At 43.7% G+C, this 19,958-nt stretch overlaps 1 protein-coding gene across 1 annotated transcript; it reads right to left on the bottom strand.

Moving 5' to 3' along the window:
- Positions 1-4,915: 4,915 nt before the first annotated feature.
- On the bottom strand, positions 4,916-19,294 carry cdc34a (cell division cycle 34 homolog a). Its single transcript, XM_084012339.1, has 5 exons — positions 18,861-19,294; positions 11,052-11,138; positions 10,873-10,970; positions 7,924-8,058; positions 4,916-7,781 (listed from the first exon to the last, which is right to left on the bottom strand). The coding sequence occupies exons 1-5, from the start codon at positions 19,032-19,034 to the stop codon at positions 7,559-7,561; spliced, it is 717 nt and encodes a 238-aa protein (XP_083868465.1). The 5' UTR covers positions 19,035-19,294; the 3' UTR covers positions 4,916-7,558.
- Between the last annotated feature and the right edge of the window lie 664 nt (positions 19,295-19,958).

The following is a 19,958-nucleotide window of genomic DNA, read 5'->3' as shown; positions in this document are numbered from 1 at the left end:
CAGCAGAACCCACTGGGAGACCTACTGGTTTACATATCAGAGGCAGTGGTTGTTAAGTAGCTGCTCCATATCATGATGCTTCATGGGAATATTTATGCAGCAAATGTTCTCACATAACCTGGGTTTAAGAATTAACCTCCCCCCCTGGATAAACAACAGCCCTTTTAATTGATTTCACTCTATTTTCTCTCTCTCTTTGAAACCAAGCTTTCAACCACAGACACCGTTAATGCCAAGAAGAAGAAGCACTCTCCTAAAGAGCCATTTCTTTCTTTTGTCTTTCCTCTTTGAAGAAGCAACCGAGCAGATGATTCTGCATGGATCACCTGTGTGGTTTAATCTTCTTCTTCTCTGTTTGTCTGCTGTGTTTCAACCCACTGATGAGTTTCTCTGGAGTTGATCTATTTCAGACTGCTATGGCAGTTTAAAATAGAAAGGGCCCCACTGACTTTATTGATCCGCAAGACACAAAAAAAAGGCACTTTATTTGCCCAGATTGCTTGGTTTTGAAAGCCGTGGACTGAGAGTTGCATAGATCCAATAACGGCGCTGCACTGAGGTGACAGGAAGGAGGGACGCTCTCGGCTGTGAGAGTCAGTATCTGGTGACAAACGGTGGATTAACACAGTAAACATGAATAACCACATGTCTCCGCCTCACTCAGGTAGAAAATGAGTCAAATATCAGCCTCTTTTTTCAGCCCAGTGATGGTGGAAACCTGTATGTCAGGTCCAAGGAGGAGACAAAACAATATCTCCAAACCTCCTCATGGAAGGCAGAACACAAAATGTTCCAGACTACACAAGCATCAGTCAACGTTGGAAGTGTGACTGCGAGGCTGCACCTCACTATGTCAATCAACAGCATGTTGATGTTAAGCAGGTTCAGTGTTGACCATGCAAACGGATGCTGTTAAGCTCTGAACACAAAGGACGAACGTCATCCCTATCCCTCAGTACGAGATGAATTAAAAGATGGACCTGAGGGTGCCGCCAGATGAAAAGTCATTATGGAAATGATTGAAATTGATACAAAGGGTGACATGGAAATTTGTTCCAAATGTCAGTTTCAATGTTAAAATGTTAAAGACGGGGGAGCCTTTTGGCCTGAATGAAAACTGTCACATTGAGATGCATAGAAATATGTGAAACTCTAAATATATGATGACATCACAGACAACATAATGAAGGTGCATCAATACTAAATAGTCACCGCCCCACACACAAACAAGTCTGTGCAAACAAACACACACGTATAGGAGGAGGAGACCTGCGACCTCACTTTCTGATGAACGTGAACCCGGATGTGGAGGTTGAACCTACAGCGACGAGGACAGACGTCCGCCTCGGTACGGCATGTAAGCCATGTCAGCTATTCCAACTGGAGATAATTGCACGTCTTGCCTTTTCGGAGCTCTTCTCGGAGATCATTGTCTGATGTAATCAACCTATGAAAAGAGCCACTTACCATATAGATTGCAGAGGCCCATTTGAACCCTGTCATCTGGAGCCAGGCAGCGCTCGCTCAGAACCCTATAGACAGTCCACATGTCACGCTTGTCTAACAAAACGATCTTAAAGGGTTTGGGTGCTGAAAAAGAAATCTCCTATGCCATTCTAAAACTCACTGAGAGCCGACTGGATCAGCTGACTAACTGATGATGAATTGGGAAAAAATGGGGAAAATGTGCATCACAGTTTTCACCTTCAAATTGCTTTTTTTTGTGACCGACAGCCTGAACCTCCCAACACTGTGCAAAGTAAAGTGCTGATTAGTTAATTGATGTTTGGACTTTGAAAATCACGAGCATATTCTAGTCCTGCTCAATGTGTTCTGTTGTGATATGACACTATAAATAAAATGTAATTGCTACATAACAAAGAAAAACACATGCTCTGTTGTTTATACCCACATAAGATCTGAATGAGACGTTTTTGACAATGATTTATGTAGATGTTTGACAATTTAGTGTAAAATTTCCTTTATGTCTTAATATTTACATTTGTAAATATTATGTCAACAAATCAAGGAGAAGCTCAGAGCAACTTTATTCTCAGTAAACATTACTCAACTATATATTTACATAGCAAATAGTTGTTTGCTGCAGTAAAAATGCAGTCTAATATATTACACCTTTAAATTCAGAATGATTTTTTAAGCTTTCTTCCTTGAATAATGTCTTAATCAATCATGACCTGCTGTTGTTTTCAGCCCACGATTACTAAAGTTTCCAATTCACGACAAAACCTGAAATGAAGAATATTATAAAATACAACTTAAATGGAAATATGTAAGGCTATAAAGCACAAGCGGTCATTTGGACGCCGTAGTACTCCATCCTCACACCGTTAACAGCTTCCTTTGGGAAATAATGAGATTGGTACACAAGCGACTGTGGATCTTCAGCGTCTGAGATGAGGAAAGCCCGAGGAAAGGTTAATGTGTCTGTCCTGCTCTCATTAATGGGCCGGAGTCTACATCTCTGTCAGCCTGAGACCGATGAACGCCGAGGCCGTTACAAACCCGACAGCAGAGAAGTGCAGCATCATCTGTGGACAATGCTGTGAGCAGGTATCAGATCTGAAGTAAAAGTATTCAAAATACACAAAAAAATGACAGTACTCATAATGCAGAATGGCCCATTTCAGAATAATGTAACCTGTTATGGCATTATAACTCTTAAAGTGTGTATATGTACAACACAATGTACAACTAAGTACTTCATATGCTTCCTGGAAGGACAGGGAGGAACGAGGCTGCCAGACTGAGCTCTGCAGGGGGTCTGGTGCCCCTCCAGGTGGCCTACGGTGTGTGTGTGTGTGTGTGTGTGCGTTGACTCTTAACCCTTCACACACATGGTCACTCATTATGGTTGATGCGTCACAGGGTCCATTTTTACCCCACTCTCTCTTATTGTTGCCATCCATCGTTCTCCTTCCTGCCAACCTGCTTCCAACTTCTGTTGCCTTGGAGACATATCAGGACACATGACCCCCCCCCCCCTCCCTCCCTCCCCATCACTTACTGTTCTCCCTCTCTCATCTCACGTCTCCTCACCTCTCCCGTCCGTCACAGTTCACCCAGTTCGCTCATTCCTCGGGACGCCCAGCTCTCTGCAGGTCACCGAGGCCTCCGACTCCTCGGCTGAAGCCTGGAGATCTACTGCCAAGCCGCCAGCTGGAGCTGGGAAGGGGTGGGGGGACAAGGTCACACTGTGAACCTAGCCGGGAGACGATCGTGGGGTTGTAGCAGCTGGCTCTGATCCAGGTTCATACCCTGCAGTGTTATCCTCGTCAGCGTGTGAGAAGAGTTGAAACCACAGAGAGAGAATAACGCTGCAGATCATTTCAGCGTCTTGCTTATTCTGGTTCGATGAACTGCCATCTGGAGTGAAAGAAACAAAACGTGGGGCAAAATGTCAAGGAAACACACATATATAGGTATACCTGTGTGTGGGGAGATGGGCCTGAATGGGAGCTCCAGGCAGAGATGGTAAAAGGATGCAAAACAGGCCCTCACTGCAGGCCTGAAACACCAGCACACAGGAGCATATATATAAATATACTGTTTATATATATATATATATATATATATATATATATATACATATAGTGTCAGGTTAAATAGCATTTCACAGATTGATGATTTCCATTTTCACAGCCAAGAAAAGCAGGTGAATAGCAGCATAGAGTACACAGCATGGGAGTTATACTGTCTATCTATAGTCCAGTGGGTGATGAGGAAAGTGGAGGAGAGGACACTCTGGCACTTTGATACTGAAACGCTACTCCTTGGCCATATTACTCTCTAGTGTCTGTGTACTTAAAGGGGTGGCAGCGCCCCCTACTGGAGAACGACTGGAAGGAAACGGTGTAGAATCACAGACTTTTGAGCTGAGAAAACAAGAGAAGCACACTATAATAGCTGCTATTAAAAATGTAACTATAAAATGACACTCGTGTTTTGATGATTACATCTATTATATTATAATATTATATATATATGATCACAGAAAAACAGTATAAAACAAGAAACAAGCTGTTGCTGCCCCCTAAAGGCACAACATGAATATGTGCAGCACACAGAAATGAAGGACATACACAAACATTGTGTCCATGAAGAAAACATTATTTATGTTTGGTGTAGTTTTACCTCAGGATCACCTTCATTTCTGAAAGGCTCTGGAAGACAAAACACTGGACATATATCAGGTAAAATATTTGAATGTTTATGGGAAATAAAAAAAAAAAATAAAGTTTCTTTAATTAAAAATCTGGAGGGTTGGACACCCTTTAAATTAAAATTATTTATCAAATAATCTATTTACTATTCTGCAGCATTAAACATTAGATCAGAGATCCCAAACCAGGGATATTTGTAAAATAAATAGCTACTTAATGAATAAACGATCGACATGAAAGTTATGAACAAATGTTAGGAAAAAATATCACAATTATAGATCGTAATCTTTCTGCTGGTCTCATGTGTGTAGTCTAGTTGCATATCATGCATCACAGATGAGCTCCATTCATGCTGCAGCTCTGCGAGCTCACACACTTATTTATTTCATGTCTTCTAAGACTTTCCATTTTTCTAGAGTGAAGGAGGCAACAGAGGAAAAAAACTATAACCATTTAGAAAAGTCATTTCCTAAATTGCCACTTCTGTTAAATTAGAAAACATGGAAAGAATCAGGGAATCCTTTTAAGTCTCCACTACCCTCTGCGTCCAGCAGGGGGACTACTGAGCACACATCTCATTTTCCACATGTGGCCACTCTACTTAAATAAAAACTTTAAGTTTTACCTCTCAGAGTTTCTTTTACCATTTCAGTGTCTACAACAGAGAAAAAGGGACAAGGAGTTCTTTAAATCTCAACTATTAAGCCTACAACTTAAATAAAAAGCAATCAATATCTAATAAAGATCTTTATTTCAGATTTTAAATAGATTTACAAACCATAAGAAAAAAAGAAAAATATAAACAAGAAAAAAAAAACATCAAGTGATCGTCAAATATCCACATGTGCATATCAAGGTAGAGATTGTAAACAGTCCATTGAAGCCAAAAAGTGAGACTCCCGGGGGGTCAGGTTCACTCAGTTGGAAAAGGATTCGCTTGTTGGTTGATTGGTAGTCGTTTTCTTTCCTGAGGTTCTTGTAGTTTTTTTTTTTTTTTTTTTAATTAACTGCTGGGTTTTCCCCTCAGTGATGTAATGATCATCAATCAGAGAACTGGGGGGGACGAGTGGGGGGGGAGACGATAAAAATAAACAGTAGTTTGACGAAAATTAAACCCCATTCACCCTAAAAACGGCAGAGGAGGAGGGAGGGGGGAGGGGCATTCATAGGGTGATTAATCAGTCAATTAATGACAACTAATGTCTGAGCGTTCAGGGCTCGATGAAGACTAGAATAATTACTGTGTGGTGTGCTGTGTCAAGTACGTTCTGGAGAACTTTTTACCATATTTGTGTGTTCTTCCAAGAACAATCCTTGGATTTAACAGTGAGGCCAATTCTCAAAGTACTTCTACATATAGGATAGACAACATTGAAGCACACACACCACAGTTTGGAAGTAAACAATTACATCAAAACAGTAAAAGAACCCCCCCCTCCCAAAATAAACCAACAACAAAAAACAACAGCCCTCAGCCCATTCACAATGCAACAGTTTGAGATAAAATTGAGGACCTTTTGTCTGTGGACACAAACCCGACCCTTATAGCAGATCTAAAACCACAAACACATCATAACAGCATGCTATTGGAGAACCACATTCTCCTGTTCATGCTCAAAGATCAACCCTATCCCCCATTCCTCTCCACTTCTGCTTCTTCTCAGCACATCTTATAAACGATCAGCGAATATTCACACACAAAAAAAACAAAAAAAAAACATGATTACAGCGATGTGGGGGGATTTCATTTGGAAATACTGTTGGATGGTGGTTGTCTGGAGTGTTGCAGCGGAACGCTCCTGGCAGTTAGGAGAGAAGAAACCACGGGGGCCGAGTCTGTATATTCAACCCGGCCGTTACCCAGTCTCCTGAATCCCTCACACTGCTATCTGATCTCTAAAAAAAGGTAACAGGGTTCGTTGATTCAGGTGAGGCCAAAATGGCTGCGGCCCAGTCGAGTGGTTCAGACTGTGGGGGCAGTTCACAGAGCCAGCACTAGGGGGCGTGCTCTGATGAAGACAATCAGGTTTCTTCTGCCTCTGGGAGTTTAGAACAAACATGAAGACGGAGACAGCGACTCGTGTCCCCACTAACCGTAACCAGTCACTCCAAAGCAGGTTGGGAATCTCAAGCTGGAGTTCAGGTCCGACTGTTGAAAGGCTCAGCTTTACTGCCACGCTTTAAAGCACTGCATATTAAGTAGGTTCAAGCACTTGACTGCATAGTTTTTTTGTTTTTTTGTGTGTTTTTTTTTTTACAGTACATTGGATTTCATGAGCAGCAGCGGACTCGGCGAGCTGTTTCTTAATGCATCCAGGCCACTGGTAGCGTGTGCTTGTAAGACGAAGGCTGTGTGGCAGTCAGAGGACGCGTGTGAGACCCCGATCTACATTCCAGTCTTTAGTCCAGCTGTTTGATCTTACACCTTTCTAACTCACACCCTGGACAGACCTGACCGGTGCTGCTATCAATCAGTTTGTTCCATCAGGAGGGCTTAGTTTGCATCACAAGCTTGAATATCTCCCTCTTTGTTTGTTTGGCTGGCTGTGTGTGTGTATGGTCCGTCCCACAAGTCATTGGGATCTGTGATATCAGGGAGTGAGGGAAGGCACAAGGGAGTGTGAACAGCTTTTTTTTTTTTTTTTTTCCTTTCTGAAATGGATAACTTCCCTGTTTGGAGCAGCACAAGCCCTGGGGCTCAAAAAGGTCAGAGGTGAAGCACGGCAGGGCGACGGCCCGCTAAAACCAGAGGTCACACGCATGGCTCAGAGACGGAAGTGACTCGGCTTTTTTGAAAATCACACGTACTGCGCGCCAACTTTCTTCTAAATTGGCTTCCTTTGCGAACGCTCTGATCTGACCTGCGTTACATTCCACCCCGCTGATGACGTCGAGGAAAGGCCGTTCCTCGGGCCGAACCTTCTACGAGAAACCATCAGACCGGCTCTGTTCCACTCGAACCCGGAGGAAGGAACACGTCTTTGAGCTAAAGCGCTTTTGAGGAAATTTAAACCGGTTATCGGTGCAGACAGACACAAGCGGATGAGGAAGTACTATTATTGTGGTGTTGCTGTGTGTGTTTAACCTCTAATCAGACAACACGCGGGAAAAAATAAGAGAAACATGTAAGAAACAACCAAAAACAACTCCGTAGCTTTCTTTTCTTTGATGCGTCAGGTTTTAGTGTGCATACTGTGGCTGCACATGGGACAGACGGTGGACAGGGGGCGCTGTGATAAGTGAGGATGACGAGGGGTCGATTCAGGCAGAAGGGGGGGGGCAGGAAATTAAAGTTCAGTCTATGACGAGAGAGGGAGGAGGGTGGGGGAGTCGGTTGGGGAGGGGACGAAGGTGAGTGACATCATGGGAAGGCGAGGTCAGGAGTCCTCGGTGCCCGAGTCGTCGTCGTCGTAACAACAGTCCTCGTTGTCGTCCTCGTCGTCGTCCTCCAGCTCCTCGTCGTCGTAGTAGTCGTCGTATAAGAGGTTGGAGCCGTCGTCTGTGGGCGGGACTTGGGTGCGAACGCAGTACTCGTCCAGCGTGACGGGGACTTTGACGCCGTCCCTCTCTGCGTCCGCTTTGGTCGCCAGCACCTGCTTCCTGTGAGGTGAAAAGACAAAAACAGATGAGGCCACACGGAGCTTCAGCGCTGGTACTCCGTGTACCTGCAACACTGACAAGCTCCCATTAGTGTGTGTGTGTGTGTGTGTGTGTGTGTGTGTGTGTGTGTGTGTGTGTGTACCTGATGATCTCGATGTATTCTCTGTCCTTGCCCTTGCTGTCTCTCCACTTGCGGTACATGACGGATGCGTCCACGTTGGCCGGGGAGAAAGTGTTGGGCTCGTTCAGCAGAGAGATCACGCTGAGCAGGATGGTCCTGAGAGAGAACGGGGAGAGATTCAAATACAGACGAGCCAAAATGGGAGGAGGACATGGAGGTAAGACGAGACAAGAGACGCTGAGAATGCGGGACACGGGAGGCGTAGACGTGGAAAGAACGAAAGGACGCGGAAAGAAAAGGGGGGAGGGGTGGAATGAAGGTTGGAGACAACCAGCCGGCTCAAACCCAGAACGTCCATTTGTCTCTCCTGTCATCTGTTGAATTTTGCTCAGAGCCGCTCATTAGAGACACTGACAGGTGTTTGACTCAGGTGAATCATCAACTTCTTGTACTTGTGATTAGAGGTGTAACCATTCATTCGATGCATCGATGAGTCCTATCGATTTAACTAAATCAATCTGCTAAAATAAATAAATAGAATGAATAGTTTTGGCTTCACCAATAATCGATATAAATGTGTTTAATCGTATGAATCGTGATTCTTAATTATGATTAATGTTTTAATATGTTTAAGACACTCTCTCCCCTGCCAGCATGTAGTCTATTGAAAAATGTTCAATATAATTGAGCATTACATTTTTGTATTCAGCATAAAATATTATGCAGGACTACTTTTTTTTATAGAATAAATATGTTAAATAAGTAATTCTGTGGTCTGTTTATTTTTTTCACCTTTCAGAAGAATACAGATAGTCTCACTCACATTATTGCATGTTTATTTCATGGATATAGAATTTTGGTTACAAGTTACTGAATCGAATCGAATCGTAAAAAAAAAATGTTTTTCCTTGAATCGAATCACCAACTACTGTATCGTTAATCGAATCGCTGTGAAGCCAGAGATTCACACCCCTACTTGTGATCCAACAGCTCTCCTTTTTTTTCTTCTGGAGACTGAATGTGTGTTTTGGCGATCATCAGCACAAAGGGCTCGTTACTGTGGACACACTTGCATCCAGCTATGGGAGTCTGTGCCTGTACATAAAAGAACAAGCTGCTGGGGTTGAATAAATAAACCCCTGTTAAGTAAATTTTACAAACTAAAGGGTATGAATTATACATCATGTTTGGATGTTTTACACTACAGCAAGTTGGTCGTTGAGAGAAGATCTCAAACAACTGTGTCTCTAATAACACCATTGCTATTCCTGCTGGATACTACATCATCGGAGATACATAACGAATGGGGTGAACAACTTGGATGAATACATGATCTATTGGCAAGTGGTTGAGTACATCAGTACTCCGTTGATCTTTTGGGGCATTTTATTTAGCCAAGTTAATGGTTTGCCTCTGAGGAGCCAACGCTCAGCGGCCAGCTGGCACAGCGCTGTGTGGAGACGGGCCTGGCTATGTGAGGCTATGAGCGTCAGGCTCTCGCTCAGCGAGCTATCCCAGTAGCATTAGAGGTCAGCAACGCTACACAGAGACAGCTAGGCGTATATTTCTAGTCTTAAAACATGAGAAAACATGTACAATGAGAAAACTGGAAGACCTTGGCGGGTGCAGAAGGTTCATGATATTCTGTGGAGCATTATGCGTGGCATCGAGTGAGCACAAGAATAATATAATGAATCCCAAAAAAGCACAGAAAGCTGGTGCAGAGAGGCTAAAATGGGTTAAAAATGTTAAGAGGCGTACGAAGGAAGAAGCATAAGGGAAGATTTATTGCGTTAGGCAAAAAGAGAATAATAGTAGTCCGAACATGACGAGTTGAAAGCACCACCATTCCATTTCTTGACACAAAGGACTCAATTTAGCGACGTTTCTTAAGGCTCGGTTATCGTGTCGAAATGCAATTCAATGCCACACCGGTAGAGGGCGCTATGGTTTTTGTAAAGACTGACTGACCGACCGAGACTCTTGACGTATATCGTCGTTAGCCTCATTATAGCCTATTTGTTTACCTTCCGGCTTTAAACATCCACAATTTTTCAGTGTTTTATTTCTTTGTGCAAAAGCGACAAGGTGCAAACAATAAAAGTATTAAAAGTTTAAATGGCGGTGTTTATGAGTGGAAACCGGAAAAGCGGTCTCCAGCGGATGTAGTTAGCGGAACAATCACAGCCAATGCCGCTGCGTTGGCGTTGCGTCGCCTCGACGCACGTCTAGGATTTTTGAGAGGTGCACGTCAGGCCCTTGCGTTGGACCTAAGGGGGGTCCGCAAGGACGTAAGGGGTCCGTAAGCCCCCTTGCGTTGTGTCAACGCGGAAGCATAACTTGGGCTTTAGATTAAAAGACCCACGATGGATATGTGAGCTTCAAAACTCATACCAAGATGTGGCAGACTAGACCGAGAAGAAGAAGATAAAGCACCAAGATCCTGCCTGATTGCTGAGCGAAGGTTATCGCGACTTGTGTTAATTCATCAGGCTAACAAAGAGATGCTAGTGAAACATAGTGAACTTGAACACATCTCTTAGCTTGAACTATGCTTATGTAGCTATCAGCTAGCGTATCAAAATAGCCCCAAAAGAAGGAAACAATGCAAGTAGGAAAGCAGGAAGACAGTCTTGCAGTTACTTCGAGCAATTTGTAAGAAATGGGCATCAACCTACATCTTGCATGACTTGTTAATAAGCCTTTAGTCTGGACTAACAGGTGGACAATTAGACAGAAATGTGGCCAGAAAAAGGAGGCGGCTAGTCACATGACATCGCATTGAAACCACACAAAATTTAGATTAACAATTTGACTAATTTAATAATAATTTCACTATTGGGCAGATAGATAAGGAAACAGATGGAAGCCACTGGACAAACAGCAACCCTGCTTATTATTGTGTGTGTGTGTGTGTGTGTGTGTGTGTGTGTGTGTGTGTGTGGGTGTGGGTGTGTGTTTGTTGTGTACCTGACGTTCTGTGTGGGGTTCCACCTCTCTGAAGGCAACTCCCCGCTCTGTGGGTCGTCCACTGGCGGGTGCAGGATGGAGATGCATACGTCGCCGTTCTAGGGACACGAGAATACATTTAAAACCCCTTCCAATACCCATCTATACATACAGCATGTGGTTTTTAGGGCCATATTTACCTCATAGATGTTGGGGTGCCACATTTTGGTGAGGAAGCGGAAAGCAGGTGGAGAGTACGGGTAGTCGACGGGGAACTTGATCCGAGCCTGAGGGGCGAGAGGAGACACATATTAGCGGCGTGAGAGGCATTTCTCTCCCTCACCAGCAGACAAGTCCCGACTCCTTCCCTCCCAACGTTTCCACGTCGAGGTGGAAAGGAGCCTCGCTGTCTCAGCTGCACCCGGAAAGTAACGGCTGGTTTATTTAGCCACAGTTCGGCAGCTGCATATAATTTGAGCGGACTAGTGGTGTCGTTTGCTTAATGGAAACCTACAGTGTGTCTCGTATCCACCGCATACTTTTGCTGAAAACGGCTCTGCTTGTGGAACGCAGTCTCCCGGGGGAAGTGAGCGCTGAATGCAAGTTTGTACAATGAAGAAATGCACACACACACACACACACACAGCTGAGAGGGCTTCACTCTCAGCGCCTTTCCTTCACAAAGACCTATGCTTCCAGTACGGTTGTCAACGAGCAGCAGCTGAATGAAGTTCTCCACAATTTGCGCTGATCGGCATCAATAGTGATTGAAAGAAACCTATAAATAGGAGCTCTAGACTCACGGCAAACCCTACTGGAGGTGGCTGAGCACGGAGAATCTAATGACAGTGTAATGTAATATGGTATGGAGGGAGGGAGGGAGGCTCCCACTGCATTCAGCTGCCGTGTGTGTGCAGCTTAGAGACACACCAATGGGTGGGGGGGGGCCGCCTGGATAAAGACATTGTGGGGGTTTGTCTTCTCCAGCTGTCACTGCAACCCAAGACAATCCACTGCTCACACCCGTGTTCGGCCATTATATGTCCTCCCAACGTATAAATGCTACTATGTGAAGAAGACCCCTCCTCCTGTCCCATAAGGCATGCCATGGGTGGCACAGGGGGGGTGTGATTACACACACATGCACTCCACTCGCAGCATGAAACCTCCTGCTTATCCCCATATACATACACACACTTGTTCACATTTGCTGATTCGGCATGGTCAGCTGGTCCTCGCCACAGTGAACAGAGAAGTGGGGGAGGTGGCGGGAGGATTTCACTTCACATTAAAAAAAAAGGGGTTGTGCTCTATATAATACTTGTGCTTACCATTAGGGTCTTATCCCTCTTTGTCCGTAATGTAGCTTTTAAACCAGGCTGGGTGTAGCTGGAACATCAGACCAACCCTGGCTATTAGAGCTGCATTTCTGGGTCTGTTGTCTTGAAAGTAGGGGTGGGAAAAAATATCGATACGGCAATATATCGCGATACTTTGCTGCCCAATTTTGACACGTTGTGAATGCAGTACTTTATCCTTTTTCATTTTATTTTCAATATTTATTCCAGTGAATTTCATGGGAATTAATAAAATGGAGAGGCTGTTTTGATTGAAATAGTTTTGACTCAATTTGATTAATCTGATGTACATATACAGGTACTTGTGTTTTCATCTTTATTTATATCGCAATATCGCGATACGTATCGTGACCAAAGTATCGTGGCACGTATCGTACCATGAGGTTCTGGCCAATACTTAGCCCTACTTGAAAGTGTGTGCAGATTTTCCACACAAGAGCAACATTTGCAGTATTTGGTGTCTTGTGTGTTCCGGATTTGCAGAAAAAACCTGCTCTTGCCATATAAAACCGGAGAGGAAACACTGACAAAGTCCTGAGAGAATGCCACTTGTAGGGAAAAGAAAACAACACAATCCCTGGGTCTGACTGACCCTGCCAGAAAGCTGGCGGCCCTTCAGAGTGCAGGGTTCAAGCCAACATTGTACACATTACAGGCTGGCAACCGTGCAACACATAGCAGCCAGCCAGGAGGGGGAGGAAGACGAGGGCCGTGGAACAACCACGAGAGCTTGATTTGTCTTGCAAAACAATATCAGCATCATATCTGTCAAGTCCAGTGGCTGAGCTGTAGGCGAAGTTAATCCTCTTTTATTTATTTGGGAAACCTCCCCGCCTCCACTTTGGTCCACAGTCAGCTGGATGTGGACTGCGGTCCAAGAAGGGGATGGAAAAGGTGAAAATGAGAGCTGGAGGGTATTCGGCTGAACGTAACGATGTGCCAACACTCCCAGAGGGCAAAGTGGTTTCTGCTTGTTTTGTCTTCCAGGTTTGATTTTCCAACAAAACAGTGTTTATGAAAAGCCCTTCAGCATGACTTCTGAAAGCCTGAGAGTTCTCTTGCATTTTTGGGAATTTTTTTTTTTTGTAATCCCACAACAAATACATTCTGTTGGCAGTTTCTCTTTGGGATGTCCTGATCTCATTTTTTAGCTCCCGATCCGATATTTTCATATAGGTTCCGATCACGATAATTCCCGATACCGGTTTTCCGATACCAATCAGTCAGTCGTAGACGCTGTCGTTTTACAGTAAGCAGCGTGTTTGTCGGGGTGGTGATTTTTAAGATGTTTTATTAGGTTAGTGGAGTTGTAGGAGGCCCTGTTAGCTTCACCCCGTGAGACTTCCACACCACAGATTTTGCATGTCGCAGTCGGCGACTCACTTGTAGTTATTCTAAAATTAATTTTTTTTTATTAGCTAACCTATGTGTCCGCTCCACTTTCCAACTTGGCGGCTGATGCAATAGAACAAAAACGACAAACAAACGTAACAATGGAATCACGGGAAATATTAAATATGGAACGGCCATGAAATGTAATTGGATCGGCCGATCCACCTTAAAAACCCAGTATCGGGGGCCGATCCGATCCGGGTATCGGATCGAGACATCCCTAGTTTCTCAATCCAGTTTCATTATTCAACTTTTTATGACATCTTGAAAACAATAAGGCTATCGGACATTGAAAACAACGGTGTCCGACTCTAGAAAGTGAACTACAACAACAACCTAACTCTTTGGTGACAAACAAGGAAATGCGCCGTACCAACTTCTCACCATTGCTGCTTTCATAACACATGATCTTTATAAATGATCCCGCTTTTGTAGCGTTTTGCCTTTGCATCGACGCCATTAAATGCCTTCATCATCACAAACCGAGTCTTAATGCAAGCTACAAGTAAAGCGGGAAGGTTGATATATCCATTAAGGATAAGCATTGATCCCTGTGAGAGGAAAGAGCATGATTTCACATATGCATCTTACCAGGAGGCTTTAAAGCCATATTCCTTGCAACACAATGCTACAGGCAATGCAGTCACCACTCAAAGCTCAGTGATACTATTACAATTAAATTGAAGCCAGGAGGCTAGTGAAGAAGGGAAAGGTGTGCGTTTCCTTGTGGTTTTAGTCGCATCAACGATTGGAAAAGGTCGATATCAGCATCCTCTCTTTTTGTTTCCACAGATCAGTTTCATGTATTGAACAGATTTACTCCGATCCTTATTAGATGCGCCCATATCAGCCTTTAAGTGTACAACACTCGCTGCCTCAGTACACTTGATACAACATGCTACAGCTGACTTGCATGTCATGCCTCATAATTGGATTGAGGACAGAATTAACATGTAAGCAAAAGGTCAGTAGCTCATTCGAAGTGCAGCCAATTTCCTGCCAAGCAGGAAAAGAACACACACACAAAGAAGGGACCAGTGTAAGGCTCATTACCGAGAATACCAGATCAAGTTTTCCCCTCTTTCTGTGAAAATATTTCTTGGATTGTGCTCTGAAAAGCTGCGTTGAAGAGAGAACGGGAACAAGAGTGAACGTGCCCACCCTGTGGGAAAAATGACAGAGAAGTAAACCAGGTCAATGCAAAGACCCTGAACAGAACAAATCATTCTGTTCTCCCTGAGCACCTCTTTGCCTTCTCCACAGACCTTAACCTCACACACCCACACTGAGTGATGAGGGAAAAGGTCCTTGTGTAGAGCAAATTCCATACCCTAACACACACAGAGGTCCCGGAGATTATCATGTTCGTACCCAGAAGGCCCCTTCCTCATTAACTCAACTCAGGAGCTGAATGTTGCGAAGGAAAAAGGATCCAAACCTGGATTTATTTTACTGATTCGTGGGTGATAGCAATTTCAAACAAACAGCCTATACAGCTATTTTTCCAGAGGTATATTATCACACTTATACTGGAAGAGAAAAAGGACACATGGCCAGGCCTTCAGGGGACGGTTATAACTGTCCACTGGGGCCTCACGTCACACTCACCTCTATTCACAGCAGGCTCTCCTTTCAAAAAGGGGCACCACTGCAAGGAAGGGCCCTGTCTACTCTTGATCTAGTGGTTTCTGTATTCTCTCTTCTTTCCTCTGCTCTGCTCTCGTTTCCCTGTGACACAGCCAGAGGGGGAAACATGACTCCGGCAGCTCAGCCGGGCTGGGCCCAGCAAGGCCCTCTGCAGCCTGGCTGGGTCCGCTTGCCTGTTCCCTCCCCTCCGCTGCTACGGCGAGGCTAACGTGGAGCTGGTAAAAGTTACGTAGCACACGTCCGTAGGAGGACGGCAGGAAGGCAGAGAGTCAGCCGCTCAACAGAGCCGAGTGTCTGTTGACTGATCGTCTGAAGCTAAAAAAGGTGGTGTGTCAACATTTAGCAAGCCACATGAGAAAACCACTTAACCGAGATATGAAAGATGTTTTGTTTTTATGGTATATTTGAAGTTGCAGGGAACGAATTTAGGTCACGATTGCACGCAACGACAATGACAGTTAAAGCTGCCAAGTGCTGACGCAGCAGAATCTCAAAAACAGTCAGCCACCCAATTTCAAAGATCCCAGGCTGGTGGTGCAGTCAGTACACACACGGCATAGTCTCTGTATCGCAGTACATCGCTGTGACCGTGACCTTATACACTCTTTTTTTCTGCGGTTCTCGTGCATGACGCACAACTGAGCAGGAAGAGGTCAAATCTGCCAAAATGTGAACTTAAAGATTCTGGTGTCACAGTAAAAAAAAACAATGTTGTAATTCTCAAGTGGAGTTTATGGATCTGACTGTGACTTCATGGTCATCCATTTTGATTTATTAACCCAATAAGGTGATCTCCATGGAGAGCACAGAAGCACAGTAGCTGTTGTGTGTTTTGTTTCATATTACTACACCATAGAGGGGATAGCAATACAATATATATATTCATAAAATATTGCTAAAAGAGACTCAAAGATCAAAAGGAACAAACAATCGTTGTAGCCAGGGAATGTGCGTGCCATGATTTTTCCAGATTACACGTTCAATACAAGCAAGTCAGCTGTTATGGTTGTGGGGAGACGTTAACAGGAGACTGTATTATTTCATCAAAAACACTGAAGTCTCACTTCTTGATTTTGTGAGACTTCCCAGAGGTCAAGGAAATATGAAGAGAGAAGACAGATGTTAAAGAGGAAGGAAAAAAAAAATAACAGAGAGAGTGAAAACAGTCACCAGAGATCTACAAGAGAACTAGCGAACAGTGACGAACACTGATCGAGGCATAATCGAGACCGAAGCATAAAAAACAACCAACAAATGAAGTCGCCCATAAACCTGTCTTTCCATTGATTTCAATTCTTCATATTTAAGCCTCAGATTAACATTACATTTGATCGACGAGACAAAAGTAGGAGCTTTAAACCTCGTAGTTCTATCGTCTGGATCAACAAACCGAGTGTGTAAGACAACACACACACAGTGAGTCACCGTCCAAACACTCCTCCTATTGAGTGAAACCAACTCAGCTAATCTGCTTCATACATGTCCCAGGACCACGGCTGGCTGTGGGACTGACTGGCCCTCTGCCAGTAATCATCAGACACTCAGAGCCCGGAGGGATAATTCACATGACAAAGCAGAAGGCACACACACAAAGGACCTTAAGCTCGGAAAGGTCTCAGAACCGATGAATGAACGTTGGGGCCTTCTGTGAGACCAACAGGTCACTGTCGATTTATGACAAGGTACTGCGTTTACTTACATATTGTGGATCCGGGACAGCTATCAAATGTTTGAATGACGTTTCAATGAGTCCCAGTCCACTGTGTGCCTGCAGGCCTAACGTATTCATCATGGTGTGACTCTTTGAGAGCAACACCCATGTGAAATAAATACCTGACTCAGCCAGGTTTCGTATGTCGTCATTCCCTGTCCTGTTTCGTATGAACACACGGCTGCAGCATGTCATGTTTGTTTGGTTAAACTGGATCAGAACAGGGGGAGTTTGGGTTTTTTTTTTTCCTTCCCCCCCAATATGAGAAACTGGTTAGATGGAAACCCAGTAGAGAACAATGAGTCACAACCATGCGGTGGATTTCACAGCCTAGCTGTGCATTCCTGGCCCGACAAAGGAATCCTGTACACAGCACCCACACGGACACACCGAACATGGTCTACGGGAGCCTGGCCGGGGCCCTCTGCCTTGTGTTTGCAGGCTTGGAAAAAAGACCAGAGGCAAAATGATAAAGCATCCCACCAACTGGAACAACAAAGCACTGTACAGCTGATCAACAAATAAAGTGCTGTTACAATATGCTGGATCATTTGAACATACTAGGAGCCTTCACTGATATTACAGTGTAGCTGTAACATGGAAACAACTAATGCGGGACTTAGCATTATAAGCCAATGACAAAAAGCCCTTGTGACGAGACCATGTACAATTTGAGCACTGTTATTCAGGTTGCTACTCAAGATACATTTAAATGTACTTTAAGGACCTCATTCTTGTCCTTTTCCTCAGAAAGTTAACTGAACTGCCACTGAAATAAAAGCTGCTTGTTTGATGTCCAATAAAACAACTATGTAGGGTGAGTTTTAAGCAGCGTGGACAGGGGATTATTTGACATTTTTGCCAGACAAAGTGATAAACTAAGTGCTCAACTGGCATATAGGGCTTGAGTGAGCAGGAATCCACAGTGTTTTTAAATATTAGAAGTTGATTTTAACACACACACTCAGAAAAATCAACAGTAGGCTCCGCACAAACAACAAACAAATGATATTTTTACAATGTAGGTGTGCGGCTTCAGGTGGGAGTTAAAGTGAGTCTGAAACAAACACATGTAGAGTACAATGTGGGCTCAAATGCCTGACAGCCTAGAAAGATCTTTGAGGATTATTTGCCGTAAAAAATAAAATAAAAAACAAGACAATTCAGTAGTTAATAGTTAGTTTGAGGATGCTTTGTTAACTGCCAGCCCTCTTTGTCAATTAACACAAACACTCACAAACAGGAAAACCAACACATCTCTACTCTCAAGGGAGGAAGTGTGCAAAAAAAAAAAAAAAAAAAAAAAATTAAATGGCTTATGAGTTAGACAAGCCGAGATTGGGGACTGCAAACATTACAAAAGCAAGGTTGCCATGCATTTGAATACAAACTAAACTTTATTGACAACTAGAGCCGTTGAGTTTTGATGAAAAACAACAACAACAACAAAACGGGGACATAATTGAATTAGCAAAGATGATGAGCTTGGCTAACTTTAAAGCTGGCTAGGCTAACGACCTTTTTTTTCCACATTAACACAAAAGTAACTTGTCAAACGTGATCATGTGCTGTCTGTCACGATAAAAGGGACCCAATGAGCCCTATTAAAAAAAATAATAATAAAAAGTTTTGTTTACAAGCTGTGCAACAGTAAAACGTCATAATCACAATTAAGTTGATTTAAAGTTGGACAAAGAAGGGGATGTTTTATCACAGTACTGCTAAAAAAAAAATGGGGGATGTTAGCGTCATTTACTGCTACCTGCTGTTGTTAGAGACGGTTAATCGGAGGCTACGGTTCACCGTGGGGCTCTCCTCTGCGAGCAAACTACTTTAAATGAAGGCTAAATAAACCAGCTGCGGAACAATAGGACGACAGCTAGCTAACATTAGCTACTCACCTTAAAATAACCACCCTCGTAGTGTGTGTTTGGGGGTCCGAATATCGCCACTTCCCAGTTGTACATGTCCGACTCGTCCACCAAAGTTATCTTGAACCCTTCGACCGGCTCGTCTTGGAGACTTTTCATCTCCAGCATTAGTGCTTTTTGGGAACTGGCTACATGGTGAGCCATGTTCCAAAACGACTTGTATAAATATATATCAGCAACCCACCACAGCTGCGACTGCGAAGGACAAAGCTAGCTCGGCACAAACAATCGCTACCAGCGAGAAGAACGGAGCCCAGTTCGCGCAGGAACACGTTCGCGTCGGTTTCCGTTGGTGCGGGTCCGAAACAGGATCTAAAAAGCGCGACGGGGCTTTATTTGGTCAAAAGTGGTGCGGCTTCCTCTGTTGTTGTGAACAATCCCGGGGAGCCCCAGTTATTAACGACCATCTAAAACCTACTGTTATCAAGTTAGAGGAAATATAGATTCCACTTCCGGTTACGGCTTTCGAAATAATCAAAACATACGTTTTCGGGCTACATGTAGCAGCGCATAACTCCACCATGTATTTTATGTATTTATTTATATTTTATTTATAACGTGGACACCAATATTAATGTGGTACCTATGTTTTTCTTTTTGTCAATTGTATTTAAAAATCATTTCCCGGTTGGTTTTCAGCCTATTTTAGCGTTAGCTTTGGTAAAATAAATATAAACTAGCTAGCTAACGCGAACTTATTTAATTAGCTAACCAGTTGTCAAAAATATATGAGATGGCTAAATGTTTGTTCTTTTTTTATGACGACTCAGCGGACATTTCGCGGTCCAAGTTGACGAGTAAGGCTTTTATTTTGAAAAATAACACGGGAAACGCATCCTTGCTAGCTTGAAAGTGATGCTAACGAAAGGCTAGCATGTCTCCTCTCGGGGTGTGTTGCTATCACACATAAAAGAAAAGCTGGGCGACATTTACGTGCAATTAAAGTAGTTTAACGTCAAACTACAAAACCAAAACACGCAGTTTCGTCAGCTGAACTTTACTAAACTCAGCTGCTGGCGTTATGTCGAACCATTTCGATTACTTTTGCTGTAATGCGTTCAGGGATTT

The sequence above is a fragment of the Eutrigla gurnardus genome (assembly GCF_963514095.1).
Source record: "Eutrigla gurnardus genome assembly, chromosome: 6".
Classification (NCBI taxonomy): domain Eukaryota; kingdom Metazoa; phylum Chordata; class Actinopteri; order Perciformes; family Triglidae; genus Eutrigla; species Eutrigla gurnardus.
The sequence above is the reverse complement of the archived record's forward strand: the minus strand, read 5'-3'. Positions and strand labels throughout refer to the sequence as shown.